The sequence below is a fragment of the Octopus bimaculoides genome, chromosome 5 (assembly GCF_046866305.1).
Source record: "Octopus bimaculoides isolate indiv1 chromosome 5, ASM4686630v1, whole genome shotgun sequence".
Classification (NCBI taxonomy): Eukaryota; Metazoa; Mollusca; class Cephalopoda; order Octopoda; family Octopodidae; genus Octopus; species Octopus bimaculoides.
Genome location: NC_142932.1, coordinates 75,102,635 through 75,123,706, shown reverse-complemented (window position 1 = coordinate 75,123,706; position 21,072 = coordinate 75,102,635). Strand labels below are relative to the sequence as shown.

The 21,072-nt window shown below is 33.4% G+C and overlaps 1 protein-coding gene across 36 annotated transcripts in view; it reads right to left on the bottom strand.

The window, feature by feature from the left end:
* LOC106875722 (rho guanine nucleotide exchange factor 11) overlaps positions 1–21,072 on the bottom strand; it is a 404,455-nt gene that overhangs the window by 86,397 nt on the left and 296,986 nt on the right. For 19 of the 36 annotated variants that reach the window (XM_089352417.1, XM_089352437.1, XM_089352419.1 and 16 more), the window contains 3 exons: positions 13,670–13,789; positions 8,429–8,473; positions 3,298–3,507 (listed from right to left, as the gene is read on the bottom strand). In XM_089352417.1, the coding sequence (XP_089208543.1) occupies positions 3,298–3,507; positions 8,429–8,473; positions 13,670–13,789 (375 nt within the window). The remainder of the gene's footprint in view (positions 1–3,297; positions 3,508–8,428; positions 8,474–13,669; positions 13,790–21,072) is intronic. The other 17 variants (XM_089352426.1, XM_089352428.1, XM_089352446.1 and 14 more) reach the window with 1 other exon arrangement.

Genomic DNA, 21,072 nt, shown 5'->3' with positions numbered 1-21,072 from the left:
GCCCATGGGCATGATAGAAAAGAACGGAATTGTTCATCATGATCATCATTATCGTCATCATCAAAATCATCAAGATCATTGTCCCATCAAAACTAATCAAGAAATCATTATTTCTGTTATGTATAAGACAACTAGATTATTAATACTTATATTGTGACAGTAAAATATAATTAACTCAGAGAAAGAAAGAAAGAATTGGTAAAATAAACAAAAAAAAAACAACTGAATTAATGAGAAAGAGAAAGAGAGAGAAAGAGAGAGAGAGAGAGATAGAGAGAGAGAGAGAGAGAGAGAGAGAGAAATAGAGAGAAGGAGAGAAAGAAAGAAAGAAAGAAAGAAAGAAAAAGAGAGAAAAATAGAGAGAAAGGGACAGACAAACAGAGCATCTGATAGACAGCTTGGAGAGAAAACAGCAATTATCAAAGAGAACTAAAAGAAGCCAATTATAAACTGTTATCATTTAAGATTGTGTTAATTGCTTCCAATGCTCTGGTGTTAGTTTAAAAAGTTTCATTAAAATATACAGCAAAGCTGGTCAAATACTCCCTTTACTATAGAGTGTAAGTCACAGCAGGTGGCAAACAGAATGAAAATAGTATTCCAAATTTCATACATAGGTCGGAAATGTTCAGTCAAAATTATTTACAAGAAACTAAAAATTTCCAAATAACTCTCGACTCTGAGAGGGGAAAGAAAAATCTCAGCTATAATCCAAAGTTATTTGTAGATCAGAACCTTTAATGAAGGTCTACACCTCAGCTTTAAATCCCAATTGTAGTTGTATTTATTTCAGTAATTTTTGTAGGAAGTTAATTGCGTAATTGCATTCACATGGTGTTTAAATGAAAAATAGTTAAATCACATTGAGAAATTATTATCAAATTAAAATAAATCAATTTGAACATTAACTGTGAACTCAAGGGAAAAGTAACTACTAACTTCTGTTCTCCTTAGTTTTCTCTCTTTAAAATATCATGGGAAGCAAATAGTGTAACAAAAGGACAACTGGTGTTTTCTTTATAGTACCTACCTTGTAGGTGAGCTATATTTACTGAATTTGGTAGCATAAAAGATATACATAGGCATATTTGATGCACCCCAGTTTCAGAAGTGCATATTCAGGAATAAAAGTTTCTCATGCATTATAAAGCATGTTATATTTAGAGTAACTTCATCTTATATACCATCAAATATGATAGTTGATAATCAGCCCCATGGCCAAATGGTTACAGCATTAGAGCACTGCACTCATGATTCTGTCATTGTGGGTCTTATTCTTGAAATAGGTAGCATGTTGTGCCCTTGAGCAAGACACTTCATTTCACACTGCTCTAGCACATCCAACTGAAAATAAGAACTAGAAACACCTTGGAAATTTGGATAAGCTCCAACCTTATGGAATGTGTAGGTTTGAGACAGGTTATATTTAGTTGATCAGCAGCTCCTGATGGTTTAATTATTTTATTTGTAGGTATTTCTTAATTAATGTTGCAAATTCTCCTTACATGTAGGCCTGGGGAAGATATTTAGTTTAGCTTTTAGCTTTCACTTGTTTCAATCATTGGTCTGTAGCCATGCTGGGGCATTATTGTCTTAAAGGGATTAGTCAAACAAATTGACCCTAGTACTTAATTTTTTAAAGTCTAGTACTAGTATGGAATTGCTAAGTAATAGAGACATTAACAAACCGACACTAGTTGTCAAGAGGTGGGTGGGAGCAAACACACACACACAACAGACTTCCATATAGTTTCTGTCTATCAAATTCACTTAAACACCATTGATCAGCACCTAGGGTTATAGCCAAAGACACTTGCCCAAGGTGATACTTCTTAACCACACAGCCATGCCTGTTTTTAATCAACTTTAATTCTTATTTGTAGATGTTTCTTAATCAGTGCTGCAAACTGTCTTTAATTGTAAAATGTAAAGGAATCAACACTGATCTATGTTCTTTGTTCTGAATACACTTTGTTTGCAAAGAGAGAACTTCCTATAGTTGAAATAGGAACAGATTATATAAGCTATACAGAGCTCAGTAAAATAGATGGTAAGAGAGAAAGGCAGGCAGGCAAGGAAATGTTAGTGTTTCAGAATGTTTGGGGGGAAGGGAGTAGTGAAGAAAGTGTTAAAGAGACAAGATATTTGTTACTACTCAGAGTACATCTACATTAGTATTATGAATCTTAATATTAGAATTTGAGAAGTTGATACCAACCTAACTGAGACTGTTTCCAATGATAGAAAACTGTACATTTTAAAATGTATTTCATTGAAAACTTTCTGTCCTAATATAATGCTTAAAAAATAAACTAAACAGTCCAACACATGGGTACAAAAGGGTTGAAGGTACATTAGGGTCAGTGCAAATAGCATAAAGGTTAACAATTTCGGTTTATAAAAGAAATAATAGTTTAATGTCTCTTCTCTGTTCTAAAGGCAAAACTACTGAGCAGAAATTTGTACAACCTGTTGCAATAAACTGGTTCCTATCGCTACAGTTCTACTTAGGAGAATTCTTTTCTCCCTATGTGTGTGTGTGTGTGTGTAACTAAACGTGCTGTTGATGATTTCTTTTTCTTCTTTGGACTTTTCCCTTTCTCCTTCCTGATGAAAAGCTCTGCTCAAAACGTCAAAAACTCCCTTTTCACTGAGTGTCAAACTAATACATTCCTTGTGCATGTCCTCTTGTTTGTTGTCTGTTAATTTTATTATTCATTTTTTAAATTTTTAATTGATTGTTCATTTGAATTGACTATATACATAATCCTTTATTGTTAGTCTAACAAAATATATTTTGTTTCTCCTATGGCTCTTTGGGAACTAAAAAACAATATTTAGAGGGGCTACTTTAAGGAAAGAAGGAAAATACGATATTCACTCTCAGACTTAGTGTTCATTTCTTTATTCTGAGTGGCTGGACATAGCTCCTTTTGAACTTGTCTCCCCCAAGAAACATATATATATATATATATATATATATATATATATATTCTAATTGAGACATAGGTTACTATTATCTATGGCTCCTGGTTCTGATCAATTCATAGGTGTTAACTTGGGTTTAGAAATTGAAGAACTCTTTCTGACATATGTATGATTATTTAAAATAATAAACAATGTAACAACAAACAAGTATCTGTTTTGATTGAGTAGAAGTGAGGGTTAGAAGTTGCTGTTAGAAGAACACTTAACAATAGTAAATGGAGAATGACTGCAAAAGAACTAAATTTACAACAGGAATTCTTCCATGAGTATGGAGGTAGCATTGATTACATGCATATATTTCATAGATACCTCCTTGGTGTTGTCTCTTTGCTGATATCCAGGTGGGAGCTGGGAGTGGCTGGAGCCGAGGGTGTCTCCAGCGACTACTTGGCTGGCTTTACTTGAGGCATCAGACTTGGAGCGAGACACATTGATATCCCGAATATCAACTAAATCCCTTGTTTTGTAGATGGAAGCTGGAACGGAGCCATGCTTAATGTGTTTGGACCCCCCTGGTAGCTGTTCACAGATAATTGACACACGACAAACACAAAAAAGGGGGAAGAAGAAGAAAAAAAAATAAAATAAAAAGCACATTAATCGAAGCAGTCAAATAGGTACACATTACATAAAAATTCTATGAAAAATAAGAGGGAGACTCACTACAGTCAAATCAACAAATAATACAATTAAACCAAAGAATTACAATATTTATATATATATATATATATATATATATATATAATCCACTAGAAAATACAAGACAATATGAGAAATTTATAAAAAGTAACAAATATATATATAATCCACTAGAAAATACAAGACAATATGAGAAATTTATAAAAAGTAACAAAGTGCTTCCTCAAATAAATTTCAAGAAGGAAGATAATAAAACAAAAATTTTACTTTGTTCTTAATATAAAGATCTAAACTAAAATATATTTCTGCTTATTTATACCTTTTAGTTTCTTTTCATTTTAATAGACTTATTTTTTAAAATAATATTTGAGATACATAAATATATACAAAGAATTAAATTGGATTTTTTTGTTTTTAATACTTATAATATGCTTATGACTCACGAAAAGTTGTGTGTATATACATACATATATATATATATATATATATATATATATATATATATATATATATATATATATATATATACACACATACACATGTACATACATATGTATGTACCAATATTTAAATACATATAGACCTACACACGCATGCGTGCGTCTACATACATATGCAAGTATTCATGTACTTAAAAACATATGAAGACGAAAAAGCAGTTCCTATAGAACTCATAAATAAAAGAGAAACACTCATATAAGCAATATCAAAGATTGCAAAAGACAGTTTTTGCTTTTCTTTTACTTCTCTTTCAAATCCCAAACAAATTCTTTAAAGATTTTACTACTTTATAAACATACAAATAATGCAAAATTTAAATTATCAATTTCAAATAAATTTATTTAAATATTTCAAGCTATTTAAAAAAAATTTACCACAGAAGTAAATATTTTGGAATATGAGATCTATAATGGCATTATTCAAAGAACATTTCCAAAGAATGGCAAACAAGAACATATTTCCTGCGATACTAGGTCTAAAGATAATTCAGTTTTAAAGATTGCGCACGTGTGTATGTGTGTGTGCATGTGTATATGAAACTGAAATCCTTTAAGCTGTATCTAGGAGTATTTCATTATTTGCAACTAAAGGTGACAGGAACTCAACTAAAAGATGTATAAAATAAGTCAATTACTAACCTAAAATGGACATAACAAGAATCTCTAACTATAGTAATAAATATCAATGATATCTAAGAAACTCTGTAGGAGGGACACTCATTACCTCTAGTTCTTACTGATCCTGGATGGATGACACCTAAAGTTGACTTTGGCAGGATTTGAGCACAAAATTTTAAGGGAATGTAAATAAACATAGCAAAATATTCCACTTAGCAGTTTTCCAATTCTGCCATTTGGCTATAAAAATTATTTCTAAAGTTGGTACAAGGCCTGAATTTTATTCTATCTTTTTTATTTATTTATTTATTTTTCATTTTTAGGGTGAGGGCATGGGGAGGAAGTAGTTGATACTGCCAACCTCAATATCTGACTGGTACTTTATTTTATTGATGCTGGAGGGATGAAAGGCAAAGTTGACCTTGCTGAGATTTGAACTCTCAATGTAAGGAGCCGAAACAAATAATAAATACTGCAAAGTATTTTGTCCAATGTAGTAACAATTTCTTACTCAAGCACAAGACCTCAACAAACTTAGAGAGGGAGGAAGGGGGGAATAACAGTTGAAGATCCTATCATCTGACAGCAGTATCTGACTGGTAATAATGATTATATAAAACACCATTTTAAAAAGTTGCCAAGTTTTACATCAGCATGTTGGACCAATTTTAGATAAAGTTGGTTTTCACATATGTTGTAGCAATCAATGTTATCAATCAAGTTTAAATTCAAGCAAAGGAGAGAGAGAGAGAGGAAGAGGGGGAGGAGAAGAGGTGTATTTTAAAAACAATGTTCATTAAATCAGAAGCATTAACTGATCCTGCCCACAGCTGGGATTGGTAAGCAGCAATAATAGCTAGCAGCAGCAGCAACAAGAGGAAAAGTAGCCCATCATGCTGGCTAAATGCTTGTTGTAGTTGGCAGTGAGGGAGATGGTGACAGCCAAGGTGGTGAGGGAAATGGTAACTGAACAAGAAAGCTCATCAAGATTTAGGAAATTTAGCATTCATCAGTTCTGTTCAGTGACAGCCAACCAAGCTGTCATGCACAGCAATGGGGGAATGTGGAGACTGAACAAAACAAAAAAGACAGAGAGAGACAGAGGTTCTAATATACAAATAAAATTTTATAAAGCTATGTATTTTGTGTATGTATAACTGGATAGTTATATATATATATATATATATATATATATATATATATATATATATATATATATATAAAAGTGAGTATTTAGAAAGTAAATAAATAGTTCTTAATTGTGCAACAGCTATGCTGAGGAAATGTTAAGTTCATTTGCAAGAGAAGAAATTTTTCTAATTTTTAAAAGGCATTAAAGATTTGTTTGCCAAAGGAATTAATAATATATGTATGTGAGATCAGAAAAGACGCTGGTAGTAGTGTTAAGAGAATAATAGTAAACAGGCACTAGCAAGAAAGAAAGGCAGAGCTTACTCAAGAGATGAAGACATTACTAACAAAACTAGAATAGTATTTTGTATCTTAATTACACCAGGAAACAACAGCAACATCAACAACACACATATATGTATATATAATGGATGTGTGTGTTGTAAATCTGCATGTGTTTATAACTTTCAATACATGGATCTGTTCAATTTGGCTCACAAATATTTTAATTATTTTTTTAAACTAAACAGTTTGAAACTTTGTATACTGGTGTAATTTCTTATGCAGAACATGATTTATTTTAAACATTTTTGACAAAATTTCGTATTTTAGAAGTTATTTCATGCTAGAGTTGTTGTATTTGGGTAATTTTAACTAATCAATGATATGTATTCAGTTGAAGAAAGCTACTGCTTGCAATAGTAATCGAAGAGGAAGAACTTCCCACTCATCTCTACTAAATATCATCACTCTGTTCTCGTGCATTCCTTACTCTTTCCCTCTCTACTGGCAGACAGCCACCTCTACACTATCAACTACCAACCAGTGAGCAAACTTATCACTGCCACTACAATTACTGTATTTTCCAGTGTATAAGTCGCTATTTTACCTGGAAAATTTAGTGTACAGCTTATAGAAAGGTGCACCTAATATGTGTACTTTTTTTATAAGTTTCAGGAGGAAAATAATTTGTGTATGGGGATCGACTGATTCCATTGATTTTTTCAGAGGACAGGTCGGTTGGTGAGCAACATGAAAGACTATGGCTACAGTACATTGTTGTCTGGAAGAAAACAAAGTATATTTGTTTTGTTTTACCTTCATGCTTCGATAATGTTATTTTTAATCTAATAAAGACTTTTATATTGACGAAACATGTTTGTCGTTGATTATAGTAAGATAAAATCATAACAATAACAATACATCTCATAGTTGTAAAATAAGGCATTTTGAAACTGAATACATGTCAACAACAAAAAAGCTAGCTGTGTATCTGTAGCTCTATAAGTCTTTTAAACACTAATGTCCTCTGTGTGGATAAAACCAAAATTTTCCCCCAAATTCGGTTCTGTGGTTTAAATACCAGTGTTGGGCAAACGAATAAATATATGTAAATAATATTTCTTCCTTCCTAGTATTGATTCTTTGATGTTTACTGGTTACTTCGACACAAGAACCAAAAATGAAAAAAAAAAAAGCGAGTAATATGCAGGTAGTAAACAAAAAAATAAAATAGAACAGAGTGGTGACATTTAGTTGAGATCACCCAGAAGTTATTCCTCTTCAATTACTATCGCAAACAGCAGTAGCTTTCATCAACTGAATACACATCGTTGATTGGTTAAAATCACCCAAATACAACAACTTTAACACAAAATAACTTCTGAAATACGAAATTTTGTCAAAAATGTTCAAAGTAAACCATGTTCTGCATGAGAAATTACTCCAGTATACAAAGTTTTAAACTATTTAGTTTAAAAAAATTAATTTAAAAAAATCTGTGACACCTGAAATATCTCAATACACTCATGTCTGATTAAATGATTGTAACATTAGTCATTATAAATAAATGGCTCCAAAAGAAGGAATTGTTCACTACATTTTCTGGATACAAGAATTTTTTTATTGTTATTTTTAAAATAAGTTGATCAGGTGAGAAGGGACAGTACCCATACTGTTCTCAGCAGTTTTTTTTTTTTAAACTAAAAGAGATTGATGGAGCTGACAGTAAGTCAATATCTGCAGAGAACACATGAAACATGAATAGAACCAGCTGATCCAAATGTTTGCAGCAGAAAGAAATCTACTCCTGGCATTCAACATTATTTATAATAAATGTTCTCCAAAACAAAAATATGAAAATTTTGTGCTTGGAGAGAGGGGGAGGGCTGGGTGGTTGTTTTGGTATTTGACCAACCCCTTTGATACAAACTTCCTGCTGCTTTTAAAGTATTCCAAATTTAAACTATTCATTAAAATTTCATGTTGATTTTATGCTCCAGACACCAGCTTAATGACTAAGTTATTTTACTAAATTCTGCACTTTTTTTTTTGAAAATTAAGGGTTAACCATTTCTCAACAATAAACAATGAATGGATAAATTAAATATTTGTAGCTGGTCATATGCAATAAATATTATTATAGATTCTATTCAAAGAAAACACTAGTGCTTCTCAGAAATACTGATTTAGCCTAGACTGTCTCAAATATCAACTGCAAGAGAGAAAAAAGAGGGAGAGCAATCATTGAGAATGGCAAGGTTCATACGCACCCGTCCTGAAGAAAGATCTGGAAGTCCTAGTTCAACAAAGTCACTCTGAAGAGAAAATAAAAGAGTAAAACATAGAATAAAGTAGAAATTGTGTCATCAAGAAATATATACAAACATACCTCAAAAAATGACATAACATGGAAAAATATTTTATAAACTTTATTAGATGGTATCTGAATAGTTTCTAAAGATTTTCAAATGTATTTTATTAGATTTTTCACTTGATTATCAGTTATTATGCGTCTTTTTTTTTCTTTTTTTTTTTTAACTTTTATGCTTTTAAATATGCTCACTGAGACCAATGTAAAGGTGGATAAGTAGACTGACGGTGAAGTTTCTTTCCATTAATTTCTTTAAAAAAATGATGTAAAGTGGGAAAAGACCTAACTTGAAATAATCTAAGTTGAGGTATGCCTGCACTTAAAAAAAAAATAAACCCTCAATTCAGTTCCTGAAAATTCAACTACAAAGAAATCAATATCCAAAAGTCATTATCATCACCTTATACTTTGAATCTGTTTCCACTGAAATTAATGTTATCCATCCAACAGATCATTCTGCAAACACCATTCTAACTTCTGTAAATATACCATATTCACAGCCTGAACCTCACAGTCAAGCACAATTATGCTCTTTTCACATACCTAACATAATTAATTCTAACATTGGGAACAAAGCTACCAATATTACGGGGAACACATTAATTGATACCATTGACCCCAGTAATCCACTGGTACTTAATTTTATCCTCCTCGAAGGATGAAAAGCAAAGTCGACCTTGGAAGGATTTGAAATTAGAACATAAGGAGCTAGAAGAAATACTGTTTGACAAGGTAACGATTTTGCCAGCTCACTGTCTTGCACATACCTAACATAATAATCAGTCTTTAACACAGAAAAAAAGGAGGGTGAAAAAACCCCCATTTTGTTGCCACAAAAGGCAACAACTCCCGCTTTTGGTTCCTATCTACTAGAGATCTCATGACCCTTTTCTATTTGTCTCTACTTACTCCTTCTTAATATATATGTAAATATGACGGGCTTCACAGTTTCCATCAACCACATTCAATTGCAAGGCATTGGTTGGCTTGGAGCTATAATAGAAGACACTTATCCAAGGTGCAGCACAAGTGAAACTGAACTCAAAACTACAAAGTTGCAAAGTAAGCTTCTTAACCACACATCCATGCTTGTGCTTAAATATACGTTCACATGTACAAATATATGTTTATATATATTCATATGTACCCACACGCGCACACACACACACACTCACACACATATATATATATATATATATATATATACACACACACATACGAGTGTGTCTACATATCATCATCATCACCATTTAATGCTCATTGTCCATGCTAGCATGGGTTGGACAGTGAAACCAGAAGTGGCAAGCTGGTGGGGCTGCACCAGACGCCGGTCTGATTTGGCATGATTTTTACAGCTGGATGCCCTTCCTAACACCAACCACTCAGCAAAGTGGGCTATATATAAATATATATATCTATGTATATATCTGTCTGTGTCTTTGTGTCCGTCCTCCCATCACCGCTTGACAACTGGTGTTGGTGTGGTTATGTCCCTGTAACTTAGTGGTTCAGCAAAAGTGACTGAGAGAATAAGTACTAAGCTTAAAAAGAAAAAAAATGTCCTGGGGTCGATTCGTTCAACTAAAAGCCTCCAAGGTTGTGCTCCACCACAGACCCAGTCAAATGACTGAAACAAGTAAAAGAATAAAAGAATATATCTATATCTATCTATCTATCTATCTATCTATCTATATATATATAGTTCAAATTTACAGAAAACAAGACAAAGAGAGGTGTAGGAACAACAAGCAGGAGTATTAGTTTAATGCTCAGGAAAAATGGAAAAGTCTTTTATGTTTCAAGCCTGTGCTCTTTAGCAGAAAGGATTAAAGGAAAAAAATAGAGAGAAAATAAAAAAAACTTAGAAATATATGTGTGTGTGTGTATCATAAAATATCTAATTCCCACACTCATCTCACAAGTGTAAAAGAATCAGGAAATTCTGGCTGCTGAAAGTACAAAAGTACATCAGATACATCATGACTAAGAAGACTTCTTGCACCTAGCAGCTTCTCACCTACTGGGGATTACATTGTTTCTTTCTCCCGCCCCCAACCAGCTTATCTATATGCATTTTCCCACCAATCTATATAATAAGCCAGATTTCCTCTGCCTAATTGAACCACACATAATAATGTTGAATGTACACAGGATTCAAAAGTTTCAAGAAGTGGCAAAGACTAATGAAGCATCGTGATTTTGCAGCCTGCACTGTTCTATGTAAGAAGAATAAAACAACAAAATACTTTCTTATTGTTTCTGTTCTTCTAACATTAAATCATAATAGGACAAAATAGTCTCAGTGTTTCTTGTGCAAATGAATAACAGCATTTAAATCAATCTGTGAAAGGTTACAGAGAAGATCATAAAAATGACTTCCTCTTCTCTCATCAACCAAACCACACCACAGCAACTAACAGTTCATTTTTGTAGGTCAACTTTTAATTTGTATGTCAGCATTAGATAGGTTTTATGTTAGGGGAGAATTACATTAATTACCAAAATAAAAGATATTAAAAAAAAAAAAAAGCAGATTGCTCAATGAAAGTAGGGAGAACCTAGTACTGTGAGAGTAACAAGTGGCTCGTTATTAATTTCAGCACCTCTTGTAGATGTAACTTGCAGAAGGATGGGCCCCATTGTTGTTATTTACTTTACATGTATCACTGTAACTATCATATCATTGATAAAAGTAATTCTACTTCACTAACATCAAAAGTCACAATGCCTCCATTTAATTTAATGAAATTAAAGCCTGTCTGGATTCAATTTGACAAAAATATCAAGTGAGGGTGTGTTGATATAATAAACTGACTTATAAATAACAGCCAAATTTCTCTCAAATCAAACACAACCATCTTAAAAAAGACAATCAATAATGTAGTCCTAAATATATTGTCTGAAAAAGTTGTTGGCACTCCGTCGCTTACAACGTCGAGGGTTCCAGTTGATCTGATCAACGGAACAGCCTGCTCGTGAAATTAACGTGCAACTGGCTGAGCACTCCACAGACACGTGTACCCTTAACGTAGTTCTCGGGGATATTCAGCGTGACACAGTGTGACAAGGCTGACCCTTTGAATTACAGGCACAACAAAAACAGGAAGTAAGAATGAGAGAATTTGTGGTGATAGAGTACAGCAGGGTTCGCCATCAACCCCTGCCGGAGTCTCGTGGAGCTTTAGGTGTTTTTGCTCAATAAACACTCACAACGCCTGGTCTGGGAATCGAAACCGCGATCCTATGACCGCGAGTCCACTGCCCTAACCACTGGGCCATTGCGTCTCTACTCTGAAAAAGTAAGATACAGACAAAAGGAACATTTTTGAACATAGATCTAATTGATCAGAACTGACTTAGGAATCAACTAGAACAAAGTGCCAATTTATTCAGATAACTTTGTAAAGTAGTTGGTGTTAGGAAGGCCATCCAACCGTAGAAACCATGCCAAGACAGACAGGTAGCCTAAATAGCCCATCAGCTGGTCAGCTCCTGTCAAACCATCCAACCCATGCCAGCATAGAAAACAGACATTAAATGATGATTTTGAACTTTATTCTAAAATGTCTCCCATGCTTTCTTCTATTTGCCTTCTCATACTTTGTAGATACACTTTAACATCTTGTCACCTCTAACTTTCTCTCTTTCGGGCTCCATCCTATTTATTATCATGCACCCTTATGTAATGCAGGGTACCCTTGTATCTCTTCTACATTACCAAACTTCCTTTTTTCCCTTATTTCAACTTGCAGTATCATGCATAAAGCTACTGCCCACTCTATTCTACTCCCTCTCAGCCAAAGGGGCTCAAAGTTCTGAAAGTTACATGACAAACTCACATGTGCTGGTGCCATAAACAAACAAAACAAAAAGGCACCCAGCACACTTTGTAAAGTGGTTGGTGTTAGTAAGAGCATCCAACCATAGAAAATATGCCAAAACTGAGACATTGAAGCAAGGTGTGGTTCTCTGGCTCATTGGATCCTTTTGAACCATCCAACCCATGCCAACATGAAGAGTGCATATGAAATGACGATACTGGAAACAGAAAGAATGATAATGTCTGAGAGGAACAAAAGAAAAGAGTCCCTAAATCAGTTACATCCAGTAATGATGGTAAACAAACCAGTACCACCTTTGTTCCAGCCATTCTTCAGTGCATAAAAATAATCTTAACTGCCCACCACCACATAAACGACAAATTATTGCCAATGTGTCATTGGATTTGCAGCAGAAAAAACAAACAAGATATGGTTTTTACATTTCTAATATTGTCTGTTATGTTAAAGTATCTTCTAATTAAAGATTTCCCTCTCATACATTCAATAATCTATCATTAACAGACTCTACATTCTGACACTTTTGAATTTACTCACACACACACACACACACACACTCACCCTCTCTCTCTCTCTCTCTCTCTCTCACACTCACACACACACACACACACACACACACAACTCCCTTAGAATGACCAGATGATCTTTTGATTTGTCTATACATCTTTCTTGAATATGGCCATGTTATAAAAACGTTAAACATACACACACTCATACAGTAATATTTATATATATATCTTTTATCTTTTGTTTCAGTCATTGGACTGCAGCCACGATGGGGGTACCATTTTGAAGAGTTTAGTTGAACATATTAACCCCAGTACTTAATTTTTAAGTCAGATACTTATTCTATGGGTCCCTTTTGTCAAGCCACTAAGTTACAGAGACATAAACAAACTGACACCAGTTAAGTGGTAGGAGTGATAAATACAAGCATACATATACATACATAAATAGTGAGCTTAGAGCTATAGTAGATGTTTGCCCAAGGTGCTGCGCAGTCTGGCTGAATGTGAAACTATGTAGCTGCAAAACAAGCTTCTTAAATGTATACCCATGTCTGTACCTAGAGATTCTGTTTTCAGAGTCCTAAGATATGAAAATTTTAGTAAAAATTCCATTCACCAAGAAAATAATATCAATAAAATAATAAATATTTTTCTTGTGTTACAAAATCATGTTTAAGGACTTTTTGTTTGAAACAATCCGTTATATATTTACAAATATACATTGTTTTTTTTTTTTGTTTTTTCTCGACCAAATACCAGCAAACATGAAAAGCATATGAGTCTTATACTTACAGGAAATTCACTTTGCAGTTGTCGTAGGCGAGTTTCCAAAGTATTAACAGTCCGTTCTTTTTCATTTAATTCCTCTTTGTTTTTTTCTGATGGAGACTTAGCATATATTTTACGAGCTCTCTGTAAATGACGGATATGAAATAGATGTCAATAAAATTGCTGTTCAATGTATTAAGATATGTGTGTGTGTGTGTGTGTGTGTTTGTGTGTGTGTGTGTGTGTGAGTGTATATATATATATATATATATATATACACAGAAACACTAACATTCACTCACATATGTGTATCTACTTGTCAATATGACTATCTCTACACAGACACCATCTTTTCCTGCTTACTTTCTCTGTATTGATAAGGCAAACATTCTTTGGTCAAAATATTTTAAATAACATCAGTTAACGAAGAACTGCTAAAATTATAATGAGAGAAAGAGAAAGTGTATATTTATGTGTGTGTGTGTATAAAAAGAGAGAGAGAGAAAGAGAGATGTATGTAGTAAAGATGGAATTAAAAACATGTGAAAATGTTTGCCAGCTTAAAATGTTTTTCCTTTAAATAAATATGTTGTTGTGTTCATAGTGCAATAAGAAAACAATATAGTCTAAGTAAGATTTTAAGAAATAAAGTTCTTAAAAACTGAGAGAATATTTGGCAGAGGAGCCAAATTTTAGAAAAATTAATTATGTACATAGCGTAGTTGTTGGTTAGGTAGACAATGATGATGATAAAAATAGCTAAACTGTTGTAGATAGTGAAGTTGAAACTGCAGGAACATATATACACATACATACACACAACAGCATCAACTGTAACAATGATTTCAGAAAGGATTCATGTAATTAAAATGAAGGTGTTTAATGATTAGATTTATAATATATAACTTAGTAATCTCACATTAAGGTATATTGCAGAACATAATAAAACATGTTTTATAAAAGAAACATGTATCACAGAACAAAATATAGGAAAATTGTCAACAAAAAGGAAGGATTTCAATTGTAATGCAAAAATGTTGAAGGGATGTGCAAGTGAATGAGGACACATGAAAAATCAAAGGGAACATTTAGTAGTGTAAGAAAATGAAAAGTGGCATATTTTGGGTTGAGACTGCAGAGACAAAAAGATGAGGTTTTGGCCTGTTCAAACTGAAAAAAATTTCTATAAGTAAATAGCCAATGAAGTGAGAATGGAGAATGACAAGAAATGTTTGGTATCATAGATTGATTAGTAACTGGGATTAGTTTGACATTGTATACAATATAAAGACCTGTTAAAAGCAAGTGGCAGAAGTAAGACTTGTGAGTGTGACTGGTCAACTTGATTTTCTTTTGCATATTGACAAGAAAGACTGTGTCCTCACAGTATTACAGAAGGATTACTACAAAATAGATGGCTTTAAAATACTTATCCAATACAGGTGGAGTACGTTTTAGGTAATATACAATAAACACCATAAAACTGATTGGAGATTGAGATCAAAGTATTGGTAAATAAAGTTTTGATCACAGTTATTAAATGAGAAACATTGTAGACAACTGAGAGAGAGGTAAAGAGGCAATAGTTTTATCACTGCAGAATGGTTTACTAATGAAATATTCTATAATAAATTTTCAGTTTTTTACCTTTTCTTTTTCTAAAAAGTTTCTCTATTTTTTTTTGCTACTGGGAATATACAAGAAAGTATGATAACACACAGTCTAGATTATGGGAAACTACTTCCATATGTATGGGGTTAGTTAGGTTAGCAATCTTAATGATTCACTAGATATGACTAACAGCAATAGCCATCATGTGTGTGCGTGTATATATATATATATATATATATATATATATATATATATAATGTTTTCAACTAATTATAGTAGTTTGAATCAATACTACTAACCTGGTATAGTTGTTTTGCTGTTGATTCCAATTTAATATGAGGTAAGTAAAAAAAAAGTTAAACATCAAAGTCTAAATTAAATTGAAGTTGTCTGTTTTCTTATGTCTGAAGTGTAAAATGTTTATCAGTGAAGCAATGTAGTCATTATGTAAGTAAATAATAAGCAGATAATTCATTGAATCCTTTCTTCAAGACACTTTCTATTTACTGTTATCTACTGGCTCTTTGCCAACCATCTGAGAGAGAGAGAGGTGGGGAGAGAGAGGTGGGGAGAGAGAGGAGGATGAACGCAAAAGTTAGATAAGTGTGCTAGGGAAGGCTATTTCAGGAAAAGGACAAACAAGAAAACAACAACAAAAAAAAACAAAAACTGGTTGAAAACGAAATGGGTTCGGCTTCCAAAATAGGCTATCAGAAAAGTAAGTGGAAGAAATAGGAAGGACAAGAATTTGTGTTGTAGATAATATTATAAACCATGACCTATTACAGTGGATTTACATCTTTTTGGAGAAAACTGAAGTTTTCCCATCGTTTGTTTGTTTGTTGTCTTTTGGAAGTCCTTTATGTTCAATAAATAAATACAAGTTTGATGTTTAAGCCTACTCTACTGCATCATTACAAAACTTGATTTACACAAGTCCATGTGAACAGTGGATGGCAAGAAGCCAATGCTTAGAGAGGAAATGTTGGTGTACAGTTAGTCCTTACTTCCTTTTCTGTGAAAAAGATATGACATCATAGCTAAAGCACTAGAATTAGCATCAGGAAAAGTTATTCAACAGATGCCAACAATAGGGCATGTTATCAACAATAAGGCAGGGTCTGAGAGATAGAGATATTGCCATAGGGTAGAATCAAATATCAAACACCAGTACTCTCTCTCTCTCTCTCTCTCTCTCTCTCTCTCTCTCTCATAATCAATGGTAAATGGTGATTAATTATATCCAGCTTTATGTCAGATGTATGTGAAATAAGCCCCAGAGAAATATGTGAGATAAAATACCAAGCAGTTTCTCGTTCAGAACAAAAATAAGTAAATTATGGAATTCAACAACAATGAAGAACATAATAAGTTTGATGAAAACTAATGGTATTTCAAAATTATGGAATAAATGAGAAGAAGACAACAAGTGGGTATATGCATGAATAAAATTATGTAAGTAAATGTTTGTATGTGTGGGGAGACAGAGAGAGAGCTTTGTGTGCAAGCACATGCTCATAAGAAAGCATGTGTAAGAGAAAAAGAAAGAGAAAGAATGTGTGTGTGACAGAGAGTGTGTATGTATGTGAGAGGGAGGGAGGGAAAGAGAGAATGTGTATGCATGAGACCAAGAGAAAGCGAGAACAGTGACAGATAGACTGACACATAGACAGAGCATGCACAAGTGTGTGCATGTAAATGTGTGAGCAGATGTGCATGCAAGTACACACCTGGTTAAATGACCATATTTCAGGTCTACTCAAACAAAGCTGGTTTGGGGCTTAAACCTTTTCTTATCATATTTCTGCTGAAATACACTACCCTTTTTTTTCCCCCAACTAATTTCAAAAGTAAAGAAAGTGCTTAGTAAAATAACTTTGTTATTATTAAGCTGGTGGTTGGAACATAATTCAAAATGAAATTTTGATGGAAGGTTTTAACTTCAATCACTTTGAATAAGGAAATTTGTATCACAGAACTGAAGACACTCCCATGTGTCTTGATATCAAAATCGTTGAACAATCCCCGTGTCTGTAAAACTGTTCATATAAAACAATTCTTCTAAGATAGATTATTGTTGAGTGAATAAATGATGAGATGAATATGTTTACGTTAAATCTATGTGAACCCTTCAGCACTCAGATTACTCTGTCAAATGTAATGCTTATTTATTCACACTTGTTTTGAATTAAGCATGCATTATTTCATACTTTTGAGATTTCAACAATGTGATTGTTTATTTTAAGAATGACATTGTAGTGTAGGCATGAAAGGCCAGATCCAGTCAGTTTGAATATAAAACAAGTAGAATATTTGTGTTGTATATGACCAGTTCAAATTCTGAAGGGTTAAATATAATCATTCATGGTTGGCTGGGTCAGATTACCAGGAGAAGAGTCAGATAATAAATACTTGGGACCTTTGTGATTTGACGGGCAACATTTTTTTATGTAGTGTTTTTGGTACCAAAACACTTTCAAATTTCGTATACTTGTATATTTTGTGGTATACTACAGATAATAAAATTTGTATTCAAAGTTATTTCACGTTAAAAATTGTCTTATTTCGATAATTTCAACTAATCACTGATGTCTATTCAGTTGAAAACAATAAGTGCTGTAACGGTGTATATGGCATTAATCCCCGTTAGTTCTGACATTTCCGATCAACTAGACTGTTCGTAAACAAAGGGGAAAAAGCCATCAAAATACTTGAATATTGCCTGCACTTGTTATTGGAGCTACCAGAATTATTAATGCACCTCCAAGTGCTTCATTTCCTAGAAATAGTAGCCAAATCTTCTTCAAATCAAACTCTAGTTTAGGGTTAGGGTTCGGGTTTTAGAGTTAGGGTTAGGGTTTGGGTTAGGGTTAGGGTTAGGGTTATGAGTGAGGTTATGGGAAAAATATACACACACAGATACGCACAGCGTAATTTATTATATAAACAATATATGCGTATAAATTACGATTAAACCAGATGAAATATGTCACAGGGAATAACATTTTTATGACCGGCCAGCACTGACTGTATTCAGCTGAATAGACGTCAGTGATTGGTTGAAATTACAGAACTACGACAACTTTAACATGAAATAACTTGCGATGTCCAATTTTTTGTTAAGAAGGCTAAGAGAAAAAATTGTTTTGTATGACACATTCTACTAGTGTCCCAAGTTTGAAAGTGTTTCGTTAAGAAAACAAGTGTTGCCCGTCAAATCACAAAGATCCAATACTTGTTAACAAGTCATTAATAGTGACACCTTAACCAAAACTTAACAACCTTTTGTTGGCAAACTCTGACTAACCATACAACAAACATCAATGTAGGTAGTGGGAACATGCTATAACTAACAGTGTTTTGTAAGACTGAACTATCAGGTTTTAGCCTCCTAAAAAGACACGATGAGGCAAGGGAAGGCCTTATCCAGTGAAGTGCTGAAATTTGCAACATCACCAGACCTTTAATCTTATAATGCCAATGATATGGGACACTTAAAGAACAATTATAAGCAAATGAGTAGATATCTTTTATCTTTTACTTGTTTCAGCTGTTGAACAGTGGCCATGTTGGGACACCACCATGAAAGATTTAGTCAAACAAACCAACCCTAGTTCTTTACTTATTAGTTCTTTTGAAGTCTGGTACTTATCCTATTAGACTTTTTTTTTCCAGACTGCTAAGTTATGGGGACATAAACAAACTGACACTGGTTGTTAAAGTGGTGGTGAACAAACACACAACAGGCTTCTTTCAGTTTACATCTACCAAATCCACTCCAGGGCTATAATAAAAGACACTTGTCTAAACTGTCACACAGTGGGGCTGAACTTGAAACCATGTAGCTGAGAAGCAAACTTCTTACCAACTTCTAATACAGCCACACCTGCACCAATGTGCACCTGTATGTAAATATGCATGCCAGTATATGCATTTATGATGAGACAGTAAACAAACCTTTTTGAATTTAATTAAACAATTTTGTAATTTAAAGTGGACTGAACTCCTCAGACTATATTAATTAATTTCCATCAGAGGATTTACTAAAAAATAAGAACTCAAATACCCTTGCCACAACAAGAAAATGATTCTTTGCGCATTAAGCAGGTTCTTAGCTAGAATTATTCTATTAAAAGTTGAAGTTCTTACTTGCACAACTTAACTGTTAGTAATTAAAAACTCATTAGAAGTTTAAAGAATATGATTACATACACACAGACTAATTAAATAACAATTTGATGTCAAGAATCAACACCAAAATCTAACATAGCATTTGACACTGGTTAAATTCTGTTTAAATGCTTTGCTGTCATCAATGACTTCTAAATAAAGCTGTTGGTGGAGAGTGAGCTAATCAGATCAACCCTCAGTACACAACTGGTACTGTATTTCATAAAAAAGGATGACTGATAGGATCAACATCTGCAGAATTTGAACTTAAATAGTAAATCTACACAACTAAACTACAAGACTTTCTATCCATCACTCTACTAATTGGCCTTTAATTATCTTTAATGACCTTACACTTCACTTAGAATACACCTGCGTTATAATTTAAAACACTGCTTTAGTAGAATAGCCATGCCCACCATTAACACTACTATGAATGCTATAAACTAATGTTTCCTGAGACACTACTCCAAGTTTGATATCAAATACTAGTGTGCTACTCTTGAGACCATGTGTTTGGAGGAAGGTACAGTGACCATGGTCTTTGGAGGTCCTCCTACACTGGTTAAATTAAAGCCATTAATGTTCCTCTAAACCAGTGATCCTCAACCACGGTCCATATGGCCTGAGGGTCTATGCAACAAAATGATAAGTTGGGGACCCGCAATAGTATTTTAAGGGCCCCTGAAAAAATTTTGCTTTAGGTGTATGTATTGCAAGAAACAACTAGGTTTCTTTCTCTAACATTTTACATAGTTCAACTTAATGTGAGAAAAACAAAATAGAAATTTTGAAAGAAGTTTTATGAAACTAGTTTTTAAACACTGAATGAAAATAGTAATCAAAAAGGTCCATAGAAAAAAAAAATGGTTGAGAATCCTTGCTCTAAACCTTTATAAGTCAACACCTGGAGGAAAAACATAATCAGGGAGAGAATTCCAGAGGGGGTAACATTTTGGGAATGAAGGATTAGGTGTAATGACTAGTGCAGAGCCTGAAGAGTTGGACACAACAAAAGTCACAGTGATAAAAGAGGCAGGGTGGGGAAGTCAGGAATACCTTAATGGAGTTGGAGAGGGCATGAGACCAGTCAGATCTGAAAAGCAGAGGCCATTACAGTACTGGTAGAAAAAGGCATAGAGGAAAGACAGCTTGTCAGCAGTCCCGGGGCGGGAGAATAACCATTTAGAAATGTAAAAATATATAATGCTTAAAACAATTGCAAAGTTGAAGATACGTATTCAGAAACACACAAAAACTGCTAACTTCACTTAAACATTTATTTAAGTGAAGTTAACAGACTTTGTGTGTTTCTGAATAGCTAATATATACATTTCTTCCAGGTTGCAAATCATTTTAGCTTTTAACACATGGTCTCAAATAAAAACATTTGCCATGCAAGTACATCTCTGTAATATAATGCTTAATATTCAAAAAATATTGAAAAGTTCTTTGAAATGACAATATTTTGTTGAAAGATGTCACGGCACATAAAAACAAATACAAATATAAAGAAACATATTCATTTCTTGTAGTAACTCTTCGATAGTATTTATAACACAACACAGCAGAAGAAATAGTACACGGTTCTTCTCATTCATATTTTTCAACTCTTGCTTCATTAATTTCAAGACTCTTAGCTTGGT